This window comes from Microtus pennsylvanicus, chromosome 4 (genome assembly GCF_037038515.1).
Source record: "Microtus pennsylvanicus isolate mMicPen1 chromosome 4, mMicPen1.hap1, whole genome shotgun sequence".
NCBI lineage: Eukaryota > Metazoa > Chordata > Mammalia > Rodentia > Cricetidae > Microtus > Microtus pennsylvanicus.
This window is the reverse complement of record NC_134582.1, coordinates 72,062,246-72,077,447: the sequence shown is the minus strand read 5'-3', so window position 1 is coordinate 72,077,447 and position 15,202 is coordinate 72,062,246. Positions and strand designations below refer to the sequence as shown.

Genomic DNA, 15,202 nt, shown 5'->3' with positions numbered 1-15,202 from the left:
CATAGAATCAGATATTTGGTCTAATTGTGCAAATTAAAAGCAAATACATCAGAGAGTGAGTCATTGGCGGGCTGTTAGGTTTGTCAGTTTTCTTACAAAGTCAGTAAGTACATACTGTGCATGGGAAAGCGGACATGCCAAGAAGGTTCTAGAATACTGGTATATGGAGAAAGGACCAGACCGTGTGTCTTGTTTTGTTTTGACTTCTTTAACTGTGGTCTGCATTTGGCTTGAACAACTCGAGATGCAGTCATGGATGTGTTTGTCTTACTCTCCATTGGACATTGAGGACTTTCAAGGCAAAGTCTTGGTCTTCTATTGTTTTACTTTTTATTTTTGTTGTTGTTGTTGTTTATCGAGACAGGGTTTCTCTGTGTAGCTTTTGGTGCCTGGAACTAGCTCTTGTAGACCAGGCTGGCCTGGAACTCACAGAGATCTGCCTGCCTCTGCCTCCCAAGTGCTGGGATTAAAGGCGTGCGCCACCACCACTGCCAGAACTAGGTCTTCTATATCATTCATCTAAGTGCCTCCTGGAACATGAGAAATTATATAATTTTTTGAGACAGGGTCTCATGTATCTCAGGCTGGCTTTGAATTCCCTGTGTAGCTGAGGCTGGCCTTGAACTCCTGATCCTTCTACTTCCTTCTCCCAAGTGCTGGGTTACAGGTGTGCCCCACTATGCTTGGATCTATGTATGAGAAATACCATTAAACAGCAGCAAACTAAAAGGTACATGTGTCTTTTCAGCCCTGGGCTTGAGCTAGCAACAGAGCTTTGGACTCACTCTTCCACGTTTCTGTCTGCTCTATCCTCTGTTTATAACTTAAAGCATAACTTGTGGCATACTGCCTTTTATGTCTAAATGGTTTATTATTAATGGGATCACTTGTGGGCCTAAAATGGCGACACATATGACTGCCTCTCTGGAGGACGCTTTCAGAGTGTTGAACTTTATTCTGCCTCAGCAGATTGAATCTGTCACCGTCTCCTCTAAGTGTGGCCCAAAGTTGTGGGTGGCAGAAAGCGTAGCCTGTGGAGCACATGTGTCCTCCAGGCTCTACTGGAAACATGAGGCTTCTTCAATTCCAGATGCCACTTAGGCTTCCAGAATAGTTGGCCTGAGAAAAGCCATCCCTGGGAGATTCTGAGACAGTGCCAGGCTGGGCCCTGGGCGTGCACTCTGCCCTTCTTGGCATTCCTGTTGGTGCCTGCTTTCAATTGAGCTCAGAAGGCAACTTTGCACCCACGTTCCTGTCTCCCGGTCTGTGCTCTAACCTGATTAGACCAGCCAGCTTGTTCCCACCGCCTTTCCCACTTTATTCTGATTGTCCTTCCTTCATTCCAACTACCTCTTCTAATAACAACTTCATCAAACCCACACTTTGCCTTGGCTGGCTGTTCTCAGCACCCATTGCTCCTGTCCTGGAGTTCCTTTCCTCTTAGCCTGGGCAGGACTACAGAACCCTTCTCTATGCAGTGTAAGAGATTTACTCACCTCCCTTCTAGCTGGTCTCTATCTGGAATCTTCAGTTTAAAGGCCTCTGTGGCCTTCTCTTATGGGAAGAGAGAAAGTCTCTAGAGGACATAGCTCATCTGCATGAGCAGTCAGAAACAATGAATTCTCTGGCTTCAATCCTGCCATACACAGTCAGAAATTCTGAAACCAGAGTCCAAAAACGTGTGTGTGTTACTCTGAACCATTTATAGGTGAGGTTATACATATTATATTTACCCACAAAGCCATCGGTGGTGGTTTGCATAAGAATGGCCCCATAAACCCATAGATTTGAATGCTTGGTCATCAGGGAGTGACACTACTTGACAGGGATTAGGAGGTGTGGCCTTGATGGAGGAAGTGTGTCCCTGAGGGTGGGCATTGGAGTTTCAAATGCTCAAGCCAGGCCCAGTGTCTCTTCTGCTGCCACTGATCTGGACTCTTCTGCTTCTTCTCCAGTACCATGTCTGCCTGTGTGCCTCCACACTTCCCTCCATGCTAACAGTGGACTAACCTCTGAACTGTAAGTCAGCCCCAGTTAAATGTTTTGCCTTATAAGAGTGGCCGCAGTCATGGTGTCTCTTCACAGCATCAGAAAATTGACTAAGATACCATCACTATTTATTTCTAGGTCTCAAATAGAAAGCTCATATTCATTAAGCAACAGCTTCTCATACCCCCCTTCTTGAAACCCTGGGCACCTCTGCTTCCTGTCTTCATGTATGTGTCTGTGGAATGACATCTTCTCTAAGTGGGATCGGAAAACACATGTCCCATTCTGTGCCATGCTGTGCTGCTCAGAATGACTTTTACTGAAGCATGCACTTGAATTGCCTTCTTTTTCTAGGCTCAGAAACATGCCTCTGCCTGTATATAGTACATTTTACCTATCTGTTGGTGGTCATTTTGGCTTCTACTATGATCGCTGTTATATTATGTGATTTGAGTCCTTGCCTTCGATGCTTTAAAACTGCTCAATTATTCATCCGGAGATGCTTCTGATCTGTTTCCATGGTGAAAGCTCCAATCCCATTTCCATCACCAGGACACAGTGTTCCTGTCTCACTACAGCTCTATCAACATTGATTGTTTTCTAGTTCTTTTTTAAATCAGTGTGTGTGTGTGTGTGTGTGTGTGTGTGTGTGTGTGTGTGTGTGTACATACACATGCATACAAAGGTCAGAGGACAACCTGTGGAAATAAGATATCTTCTTATACTATGTGGTTCAAACTGAAGTCATCAGACTTGGCTTTTACCCCATGAGACATCTCACCAAACCTTTTCTCTATATTTTGAAAGTTGCCATTCCCTGGGGAAAGTGATATTTGTTAATGGTTTTGATTTTTATTTGCCCGATGACTAGTGACATCATTTGAGCACCTTTTCAGGTGCTGTGGAATGCTTATATGTGTTCTTTGGAGCAGTATCTATATAAAGTCCTTTGCCTCTTTTTAAATATTTTCCTTTTCATTGCTGTAGGTACTCTTTATATAGCTAGATACCAAGTGCTTATTAAACACATAATCTATAAATATTTTCTGCTATTTAATATAATCTTCTCACTCTCTTATTTCTGATTCTTTTGTTACAGAAATTCTAAATCATGATGAGGTCCAATTTGTGTGCTTTCTCTTTTGTCAAAATCTGAGTTTTGGGGTATTGTACCCAAGAAATCATTGCCACATGCAATATCATAGTACTTTGTTCTTGGGTTTTGTTCTAAGAGTTTTTATGTGAGCCCTTAATCCATCATGAGTCCGTTTTTATGTATGTGGTACTAAGTAAAGGTTCCACCTCATTCTTTTGAGCATGGCTATTTGGTTTCTCTGTATTTTTTGAAGAGCCTGTCCTTTCTCCATTGAATGATGCTGTGTGTGAATGTTCTCCAAACTAAGCAATCATCATCTCATAGATTTCAGAGGTGCCGCCTTGCAAAAGAGCCATCCCAGCTGGGCTTATTGACTGTTCACAGCCCCTCGTGGAGGCTTGGGGAGTCAGGGGCTCCTCACCCGGGTGTCCAGTATCTCTCTATAACCAGTTTTGTGCAATGCTGCCTGAACTGTTGTGGCCTTGGGGAAGAGTTAGAATATACAGGTGGGGGAGACATAGGAAAGGAGGTCTCCATCCATGCAGCTCCAGGGAAGCCTTCATCCCTGCTGGGTAAAGGTTTTCTAGGTACAGCCTGTTGGGGGAGGATCATCCACACTGTTGTCAGAGGTTTTCTGTCCTGCCTGGTTCCCACAGTCGTTAAGTCCCAAAGAAATCACACAGAGATCTACATTAACTATAAATTGATTAGCCCATTAGCTCAGGCTTCTTATTAACTCTTATAACTTATATTAGCCCATTATTCTAGTTTATGTTAGCCACATGGCTTGGTACATTTTTCAGCGAGGCAGTCACATCTTGCTTCTTCTATGTCTGGGCCCACAACTTTGTCCTCTTTCCAGAGTTCTCCTGTTCTCCTTGACCAGCCTCTACCTCCTGTCTGGTTGTCCCACCTATACTTCCTTCCTGGCTGCTGGCCAATCAGTGTTTATTTAGAATATAATTGACAGAATACAGACCATGGTTTCACACTACCTCACCCTTGTAAGTAATCTCTTACTCAGGTTCTGCAAGGAAACCTAATACACTCATTGGTTCCCCAGAGAGAACTTTGGCAGAATCGTGCACTGGTTTGTCGGTGGAACCTCACGAAGAGGGTAACCATTGCTTTTGTCTCTCTCTGGAAAGGGATTTTTAGCAACAAATGGCCTTGGCATATTTTTATCAATTTGGATTTGTTTGTTTGTTTGGTTGGTTGGTTTTTCAAGACAGAGTCTCTCTGTGAAACAGTCCTGGCTGTCCTGGAACTCACTATGTAGACCAGGCTAGCCTCGAACTCACAGAGATCCACCTGCCTCTGCCTCCCAAGTGCTGGGATTAAAGGTGTGTGCCGCTATCACCTGTTCAATCTGGATTTTTAATGAACTGTTGTAGTAACTATTCCTGGGGAGATGTGAACTAATGTCTATTCACCTGATAACAGACCTAAGTAAGGATACCACTGAAGTCCAACTTGGCGAACCAAAGAATTTACTGAGGTTACTTATAGGAGCATGGGGGAGGGGTACATGAGCATGGGGGAGGGATACAGGAGCATGGGGAAGGGGTAAAGGAGCATGGGGGAGGGGTACAGAAGCATGGGGAGGGGTACATGAGCATGGGGAGGGGTACAGGAGCATGGGAGGGGTACAGGAGCATAGGTAAGGTGTATAGGAGCATGGGAAGGGGTACAGGAGCATGGGGAGGGGTACAGGAGCATGGGGAGGGGTACAGGAGCATGGGGAGGGGTACAGGAGCATGGGGAGGGGTACAGGAGCATGGGGGAGGGGTACAGGAGCATGGGGGAGGGGTACAGGAGCATGGGGGAGGGGTACAGAAGCATGGGGAGGGGTACAGGAGCATGGGGGAGGGGTACAGGAGCATGGGGAAGGGGTAAAGGAGCATGGGGGAGGGGTACAGAAGCATGGGGAGGGGTACAGGAGCATGGGGAGGGGTACAGGAGCATGGGGAGGGATACAGGAGCATGGGGAGGGGTACATGAGCATGGGGGAGGGGTACATGAGCATGGGGAGGGGTACAGGAGCATGGGGAGGGGTACAGGAGCATGGGGAGGGGTACAGGAGCATAGGGGAGGAGTACAGGAGCATGGGGAGGGGTACAGGAGCATGGGGGAGGGGTACAGGAGCATGGGGAGGGGTACAGGAGCATGGATAAGGGTACAGGAGCATGGGGAGGGGTACAGGAGCATGGGGAGGGATACAGGAGCATGGGGAGGAGTACAGGAGCATAGGGGAGGGGTACAGGAGTATGGGGAGGGGTACAGGAGCATGGGGAGGGGTACAGGAGCATGGGGAGGGGTACAGGAGCATGGGGGAGGGGTACAGGAGCATGGGGAGGGGTACAGGAGCATGGGGAAGGGTACAGGAGCATGGGGAGGGGTACAGGAGCATGGGGAGGGGTACAGGAGCATGGGGGAGGGGTACAGGAGCATGGGGAGGGGTACAGGAGCATGGGGAGGGGTACAGGAGCATGGGGAGGGGTACAGGAGCATGGATAAGGGTACAGGAGCATGGGGAGGGGTACAGGAGCATGGGGAGGGGTACAGGAGCATGGGGAGGGGTACAGGAGCATAGGGGAGGAGTACAGGAGCATGGGGAGGGGTACAGGAGCATAGGGGAGGGGTACAGGAGCATGGGGAGGGGTACAGGAGCATGGGGGGGTACAGGAGCATAGGGGAGGGGTACAGGAGCATGGGGAGGGGTACAGGAGCATGGGGAGGGGTACAGGAGCATAGGGGAGGAGTACAGGAGCATGGGGAGGGGTACAGGAGCATAGGGGAGGGGTACAGGAGCATGGGGAGGAGTACAGGAGCATAGGGGAGGGGTACAGGAGCATGGGGAGGGGTACAGGAGCATGGGGAGGGGTACAGGAGCATGGGGAGGGGTACAGGAGCATGGGGAGGAGTACAGGAGCATGGGGAGGAGTACAGGAGCATGGATAAGGGTACAGGAGCATGGGGAGGGGTACAGGAGCATGGGGAGGGGTACAGGAGCATGGGGAAGGGGTACAGGAGCATGGGGAGGGGTACAGGAGCATGGGGAGGAGTACAGGAGCATGGATAAGGGTACAGGAGCATGGGGAGGGGTACAGGAGCATGGGGAGGGGGTACAGGAGCATAGGGGAGGGGTACAGGAGCATGGGGAAGGGGTACAGGAGCATAGGGGAGGGGTACAGGAGCATGGGGAGGAGTACAGAGCATGGGGAGGGGTACAGGAGCATGGGGAGGGGTACAGGAGCATAGGGGAGGGGTACAGGAGCATGGGGAGGGGTACAGGAGTATGGGGAGGGGTACAGGAGCATGGGGAGGGGTACAGGAGCATGGGGAGGGGTACAGGAGCATGGGGAGGGGTACAGGAGCATGGGGAGGGGTACAGGAGCATGGGGAGGGGTACAGGAGCATGGGGAGGGGTACAGGAGCATGGGGGAGGGGTACAGGAGCATGGGGAGGGGCACATGAGCATTGATAAGGATACAGGAGCATGGGGTAGGGTTTGCTTACAGAAGCATGGGGAGGGGCTGCTTACATGAGTGTGAACAATTTAAGAGTCACCGTTGTCATGACAGGGTTAATTCAGTTACATCTGAGCATGGCAACTATAGAGTCACCAAGTTTCCAGAGATGTGTCTTCAACACAAGTCTGGGAGACAAAGAGTTACTCTGAAGCTGTCAAGCAGTGCAAAATTCCCTGACATACTGCTTTTTCCCTGCTCTTTAGAGACCCGGGCTTATTTAACTGACAAATTGGACTTTGGTTTCTTAGTTAACTGTATCTTTCAATAGTCGGGCATCACACAACTCTGAAGTAAATACTGGCTGATTAAAGTAGTAAAGGTTAAAACGTTTAAACCATGTGCTGTAGATCTCAGCAATCAAGTCAATATGTTTAAAGGGAAGAATTATTAGAGGTTTTATAAAGCCTGGCTTGAACAAATTAATTCATCAGTTTGCCAAGGGTCTGCCGATGAGTTCAAGAACCCATTTTAAAAGAGAAACATCTGCTGAGTTTAAGTTCCTGTTTCTAAGTGTGTGCTGTGGGCTGCTCTCTCTGAACGGGAATATGCTTTACACAAACGCATCTGAAAGCTGATTTGAAGTCACTCCGGTGGTTTTGAAGATCAGGAGGCAAATTCCTGAGTGACATCAGAGATTACTGGCCTGTCCACTTGTTCTCTGTGACTGAAGAGGACTTTGACCTTTCTGGAACTGCAAGGAATGCCAACAAACCATGATGCCAGCTGAGTATGAAAACCCTTTACTTACCCATGCTGGCCTTCCTGAGGTCACATCCCTAGTGGGATGCTCACAGGTACTTCCTTACGCTTATGCATATGTGTTTGCCAAAGACACACAAGTCTGTCTTACATCTATATTAACACTAACCTCAACTTAGACTACTTCCCACTCTGTCTTGAGCTAAAAAAAAAAATGCAGCTGGCACACACCAACAGCCAAGGAGATGGACGTTCAGAACCATTGTGTGAATCCATTCAGGGCTTCAGCCATGTAAGTGGAATGCCTGTCTTTGGTTATAAGGACGTTGTTTTTCCAGTTCTAAGCATGGCCTTCCTTGACATTTTCAGATATGTTTTCAAAAAAAAAAAAAAAAAAAAAAAACCACGAGGTCTCTGAAGAGTCCTCAGTCCTGGTACACACAGGCTGTGATCTCTAGATTGGCTGCAGGCTACAGCAGCATTTCTTAAGAGCTGCTGAAATTCAGAATCTTGGGCCCCACTCTGATCTAATGATTCAGAATCTGTCTTTTTTTTTTTGTTGTTCTTAAAGACAGAGTCTCATGTAGCCCAGACTACCCTCAAGCAGTTAAGAACACTGGCTGCTCTTGCAGAGATCCCGGGTTCAGTTTCCAACACCTACATGGTATCTCACAAACATTTATAACTCCATTTTCAGGGGAGGCAATGCCCAATTCTGGTCGCCATGGGTGCAAGGCACATGCATGGTACACAGATATATACACGTAACATAAGATAAACATAAAAACTTTAAATTGCGATGTATCCACGGCTGACCATTAACTCCTGATATTCCTGCTTCTGCTTCCCAAGTGCTGTAACGCTGTGATTGCAGGCATCCACCACTGGGCCCAGGCCTAGAGTCTGTGTTCTGACAAGACCCCCGGGTACCTGCCCCTGCTTGAGAACCTCTGTTTCAGACCCATTTTAAGAAACCAGTGCTGGAATTCACACATTGGAAGAGACTTTTAAAACCCTTCCAACTTAACAGTCTTTCAGAAAATAATTTTCATAATGATTGATTTGTATGTGAGGGACGAGGATTTTGTTCCAGACTAGTAAAAACCAACCATTATGAGTCTGAAACCAATTCTTTAATTTTTATCTAAGGATTAATTCAATAATACATGGAAGAGATTTGAGCAATTATTCCTGTCTTCAAATCAAGAATCAACCTTTTAAAAAGATTTTGGGAGCTTAAGTTCATAACTCATGGTGTCCTCTATTGCTTTTAGGTTATTTTTATATACACTGCATGTTCTTGGTATTGTTTATGGTTTTTATCATAGTTTCATAATTAAATCTGGGATGTGTAGGTTGTAGTTTGCTCAGGAAAAAATGGGAATCTCAACTGAATGGAGTAGCCAATATTGCCCCTGGGTATGGCAACTAGAAACAGCTTCGTGGTAAATCAAATCAGCCCTCATAATACTTCCTAAGTCATACCCAGCAAGTACGCACACCACACCACACACACACACACACACACACACTAACTTCTGTGATCCAATGGTCTGCATTAAGCCTGTGGCTGCATAATTAAACCCTAGAGTTAGGAGCTGATGAGAGTTAACAGCTAAATTTTGCTCAAGGTTCTTTGTGACATGACAATTTGGGTTAGTTTTCAGTACATTTAAAGTTCTTATTTTTAATTATGTGTATGTATGTGGATATGTGCATGTGAATGAAGGTACCTTAGGAGGCCAGAAGATGGTGTCAGACCCCTTGGCACTGGAGTTTCAGGCAGCTGAGCACTGCCTGGCGGTGTACTGGGAACTAAACTTGTGCCATCTGCAAGACAAGCACATCTGTCCTAATTGCCACTGAGCCGTCTCTCCAGCCCCTGGATTAGCTTTCAGGGAAAACCAAACATGTAGACATGACAAAGAAGAATCAATCCCATTCCTCATATTTCCGACTTAATAAAATTCCACAGGACCAGATCCAAAATTCTTGTGTTGTGGCTGTGATCTACTTGAGGGTGCCAAAGACCCCGACTGAGATGCTCCGCCCTTACCATGAGACTTGGGCATAGCTAGATGTGTCAAGGACCTAACCAGGTGCCTTAAGGCCTCTCTCTATGTGAGGTCAGGAAGCTGAGGGTGAGAATAACAGTGTCTAGCTGCTTCATTAACTGCTCTCCACGAGCCTGTGAAATGCATTCATTTTTGCTTCAGTGCTGTTCATTTCTGGCACTTCTGCTGGGCTCCTTCTTAGGACCTTCTTTTCTGCTTACATTAACTATTCTCTTTTACATGATAATTGATGTTTCCCATCAGAGCACGTTTATTTATCATGGTTGTTTTAAGTTTCCCAATATCCCAACCAATATGGTGATAAGTGTATGTTCTGTATACAGAAGGCTGGGGGAAAACTTAAAAGAAAATTAAACAACTACCCAGGAACTGTGCATGATCACAAGAGGTGTGGGGTATGTGTGGTGGGAACGTAAGAAAGAGAGAAAGAAAGACAGGAACTATTGGAAGCCAAAAGCACTCTGTCCTCTGTGGGCCTGTACCATGAGGTCTGCACACATGGTGACTTTCTCCTTGGAAACAAGAGTATTCTCTCTCAGATGTGTGCTCTGTTTTCCTTGCCTGAGTTACCCATTTATCAACCTCTGGGAAGTATGTTGACCACTGAGGGACAGCTCCTCTCCCTGCATCAGTGACCAAGCTTTTCAACTTCTGGAAAGTCCATTTTAGGTGCTCCCTGTATGACTCAATGGTGCGCTCACTGCTGATAAATAATCTCATTATGACTCCCCAGCGCCTACTTTTGACAACTTGTAGTAGAAGGAATGAGTTGCTGCGTAGACATTTTCTTCAGGTGCCTTCTCCCGTCAAGTCTACAGTTGGAAACTTCCCTTTTGAAAGACCAGAATGTGCACACATTAATGCCAAGTGCTTGTTTCTGCCAGTCTCTATCCCTCAAAAGAGCAGAAGAGACGGATGACTATGATTTTCTACTGTTAACGGAGATTTTTAGAAAAAGATGCTCTTATTTGATGGCCTGGATGTATGCGTGTTTCAGATTTTAAAAGAGGAGAAGGAAAAAACTGAAAAGCTGCCATCCGCCTGTGATGTCTGAGCGCAGCTGAATGAAAAAGAGACTTCGATGTGTGAGGTGAGAAGCTGCTTCTGTTGAAGTTAACTTGAAAGCCAGTGGATATATTGGGTCGCCGTGTATCGTTTATTCCACGTCAAAGTTCATGTTGAAACTCAATTGCACTGTGAGTAAGAGGGCAGAAACAATTTGATTATACTATTGGAGGTGGAGACTTGGTGAGGTGAATAGTGTTAGATGAAACCATTAGGGTGGAGAGAAACTCTTTGACCCACTGCTAGTAGGTTTATAGAAAGAGGAAGAGATTAATAGCAGCACACACACACACACATACACACAATCTCAACACATGCTACCCTGCACCATCTAGATGCTACCAGCAAGAAAGCCTTCACAAGATGCAGCCCCTTGACCTTGGACCAGAGCTGTGAACCAAAGTAAGCATCTTTTTTCCCCTCCACCTCTCTCTTCTACTGTCCTTCCCCCTTTCTCCATATAATTGAGTGCTGATTGTGAAGTTAATAATAAGAAGGAAACTGAAATCAACACCAATTACTTGGTTTTTAATCTTTTGTGCTAATGTAGGCCATCGCAGACAACACAGCTGATGCATAAACCTTATTATAAAGGGGTGTGGTTGTCATCGACTTTTGCTGAAAGCCTCTAGATAAGCTGCTTCCTCTTGATCACACTGTTAACTGTTGGAACAACAATTGTAGCTATAGAGAGAGCAGCTTTGCCATCATACTGATTCTTCAGCCCAGTGTTTCTTCATCCTTGGAAAGGTAGAGCATTTGCCTGGAAGTCTATCTCAGCCTGGGCTATAAAAACGCAGCAGTGGGAAGCATTGCATACCAGCCACAGTGTCACAGAGATGCCCAGATACAAGTTCAGTGAGACCCTCGGCTACTCAGGTAAGTTAATCTACTTCTTTGCTGCATTACTGAGACAGTATGGTCGTTACTCAAACCATTCCACGTTTGAAACTTGTTAGATGTTGCTAGCTCTGAACGTCACCTGAATCCTCTCCTAAGGTTTATATCAAGGTTGAAAACCTTTAACATTGAAGATAATTAAAAAACGTACTGACCTCCATGAACTTAAAAGTTTATGGTTAAGATTATTAGCATTGTCTTCATCCTGAGAACTCAAGAAAATTAGAAATTTAGATAACTGGTATCAAAGGCCAGTTGCCCAAATTTTAGGGATAATTAGTTGCTTTCTCAGACTTGTATTTGGAAGTGACTAATTTGCTTACAGAGAGTACGGGTTCGTTTTTGTTATTCTGTATTCGCTGTTCAGAATAGCTGGCTTCCTTCTCACATCCAGTTTACCCAGGGTTTCTGGCACTGCTCTTTGCCCGCTAATCTCCTGATGGCTGGTTCTTCACCTTAGTTGGAGATCTCAATTTAGCTCTGTATCTTTCATAAACAGAATCTCTTTCCTAGAAATTCTAGAACTATCTTATAAGAAATAATTTTATTTTCCCCCAGCTTTTGATTGTAAATATTTTACCATGTTGAAAATTTGAAAGACAAAACAATAAATAAATCATAACCCAAGGCTCACATTACCACATCTGTGCCACCTGAATTCATAAGCCTTGAATGTTAAAACATCACTAGTTTTTTCATGTGTGCATGTGTGCACATGTGTGTACCTCTATGTGCTTAGGGATGCTACATTAAAATGAATTGCATACTTCCTAAACTCTACCCTAAATTTCAGGGGCAACTTCTATAAGCAGGGTGCTCTGTTGTGTAAGTACAATATCAACATAACAAAAAAATAGTTTTGCAATGTTATCTACTCCCTAGACTACATTCAGCTTTGTTCATGTGTCCTTAATACAGTTTATATAGTATATAGTATGATATTCCTTTAAAAAAAATCAAGTTTTAGATACTGGATTTTATCTTTGTGTCTCAGTTTCTTTTGATTTAGAACAATGTTCTAACATAATCTACCCAAAGACATACTAATTTGATACTTACCTGCTGGGGAATGACAGCAAGAAAATATTGACTTTAGAGTTGTGAGCGGGTGTTAAGCAATTGGGCATTGGAGCTGGATCAATGACTCAGCAGACAAGAGTGCTGCTCAGAGGGGAGTTTGGTCCCCATCATCCACATCAGGGAGCTGTAACTCTAGCTTCCAGGGATCCAATACCATCTTCCGGCCTCACTGGGCACCCATAGTTACATGCACCTAGACACATGTGCACACACATACCCAGAGGCATATAAATAAGAAATAACACAATACATTTTTTAAAAACGAAGTCAGACACTAGCTGACCCCTCATGTCCTTACTTGCTACAAAGTACATATTCCTTAGTCTCCCCATGAACACTTGCATTTACTACATTGAAGATGATCATTTTTCTTAAAATATACTTTGGTAAATGTGGTAAATTTAGCAAAAGAATTATTAGATTCATTCTCTAATTTATCTTAAAACCGACTGATTTCTGGCCACTTGACTCAGAACTGCCCCTACTAAGAGGAGCCATTTAGTGTTTATTGACAGAATCACAGTTAGGAGAATGGTCACATGTGAAACAAATTGCCAAGGACTAGGTTTAGTTTCTGAGCACTGTAATTTCCTAGAACCTACTTGGATCGCCATGCCAGACTCTGTTCCTAACTAGGTTAGACTCTGGTTCTAACTAGGGTGAAGAGAGCCTACTATTGGCAGTTAAGAGTTTCAGAGCTTTAACTGCAGAATGCTAAACTACAGAAAAATCTTTTTTTAAAAAAAAAGGCCATAGGAAGGGTGTATTTAAATATTAGAGGTCAATTTCTAGGGAATTAAACAGGTGAGATTGGGATTTTAGAGCTGTTTGCCATAGAGAGCACTCATATTTATGTCTCTACCCGAGGACCCAGGGAAGCTGGGGTAACTGAGATGAACTCAGCATTCTGTCACTTGTCAAATTTTCAAATTTTAGGGCTGAGTTAAAATAACAATGAGATCAAGTCTACAGGTCAAGGCAGCCCAGCTTCTTCAAATCGCCCCCTGCCATCTTGAGGGGTAGCGCTCATCTGCCACCAGGTGGCTGTGACTTGGGCTGACTGATCAGCCTTCTTCCTGGTCCAGGAAAACCAGGGCTCAGGCTCAGCTCTTTACGCCCTGTGTTCCTGCACTGACCTGATACAGCAGCTGGCCTGCTAGTTGTTGACCTAGTTCAAAGCCGGGTCTTCATACCCACTGTACAAATGCGTGGTGAGCTTGCAAATCTAAAGCCTAATAGGAAAGTGAGAAGGTCTTAGTGTGGAAACAGGAACAGAAACTTAGTGAAGCTGCCAAAACTAAAACTGAGAACACCCAGAGCTTCATTTAGGCTTCAGGGATTTCTCAAGACTTGTTTGCACTGTTTCTTGGAGGCAGCTTCAATCTTCTAAGTCCTTCATTAGCCAGTCAAACGAAAGTTCAAGGAGACATTGAGAAGCTCTGTTTGATCCTGAAAGTCATTACCAATAATCAAAGGGCCTTGGCAGCTCAGCTCAGTAGGCACACTGGGAGCATCACGTGGCTTTCGTCCTTGGGATGTCACTAACTTGATGGAAAATCCATAGTGGGGTCAGTGGACTCTCAGCCTCATCCTTGAGATCCCCTAAGGCCACAGATACTTCAACAAGACTTAATTATGTTTTTTTTCCCCTCTTACAGTTCCTATGAACATTCTGATTTTTCTGTTTATTCTTTAATGAATAACATTTGAACTTACTCTATATATCAAATACAACTATTTTTCATTGCCATGTAAAAATGCCATCTCTTCCAGAACGCCAGTTTTCTTCCAGGATTCCTGATGGCACTTGTCAGATTGTATTTGTTTATTTTCTAGCATATTTCTACTGTGTGAATAAGTATATCTTGTATCATCTTCCTCTATCACACTGACATTCATAGGCACAGAGATCACATCTTATCACTATTTCCAATTGATCATGGGGTAGAAAATGGGGTTAATAATATTTCTGGGTTCATACTATACAGTCACTAGGGTTCCAGAATCAAATACTTCCGGTATTTATTCCTTTTTCATCTCATTCCCCATTAACACTCTCCTTTCTCTTTCCATATGTATCTGCTCTAAAAAACTTTGATATTGATCATGAATGCATGGCCATGTGCTGCATGATGCTGTGGCAAGCAGATTGCACATATGACGTTGGGGCAATGCCGTGCTTTCTTTGTTCATGTAAATGTTGGCCATGATGCTCACATCATGCTTTCCTCGGAACATGTCGCCTGTTAAACAATGCCTGACTGCATTTTGCTTTTTTCAAAATGTTGGATTGTTCTGTATTTTAGTAGACACAAGACCTATTTATTTGGCACCATGTTCTTAAGATCTGTTAATATTGCCCGGTAGACAACTGTTAGTTCAAATTGCCAAAAGATACTCAATTATAAGCACCACACTTTCCTCAACCCTTCCTTCAGCGCACACCAAAATTTCTTTCAATGCCTGGCTTCTACTGTGTGCCACTGACTACCAAAGATATTTCATTTCTGTAAAATCAGGAATCAGTTCCTTTTACTTCTGATTTTATTTCCATCTTCTCTCCTTTTATGTGTTCATTATAACAAAGTTTGTCAACTTTGTTGAACTTTTTGAAGAACCAACTCATTTTGATTAATTTTTTTAGATTTGTTTTCTATTCTCTACCTCTGCTGTAATCCTGTATTTTTTTTCTTTTCTGTATTGCATTTCTTTGCACTAGTGGTCTGTATATGAAAATTATTCACAAAATGTAACCTGCGTTGTTC

General features: G+C 44.4%; 1 protein-coding gene across 1 annotated transcript in view; it reads left to right on the top strand.

Annotated features, from left to right (window-relative positions):
- The first annotated feature begins 10,798 nt into the window (after nt 1–10,798).
- Nucleotides 10,799–15,202, top strand: part of Ercc6l2 (ERCC excision repair 6 like 2) — a 96,849-nt gene continuing 92,445 nt past the window's right edge. Inside the window, exons 1-2 of the mRNA XM_075969375.1 lie at nt 10,799–10,859; nt 11,208–11,336. Coding sequence (XP_075825490.1) covers nt 11,297–11,336 — 40 coding nt within the window. The 5' untranslated portion in view covers nt 10,799–10,859; nt 11,208–11,296. The remainder of the gene's footprint in view (nt 10,860–11,207; nt 11,337–15,202) is intronic.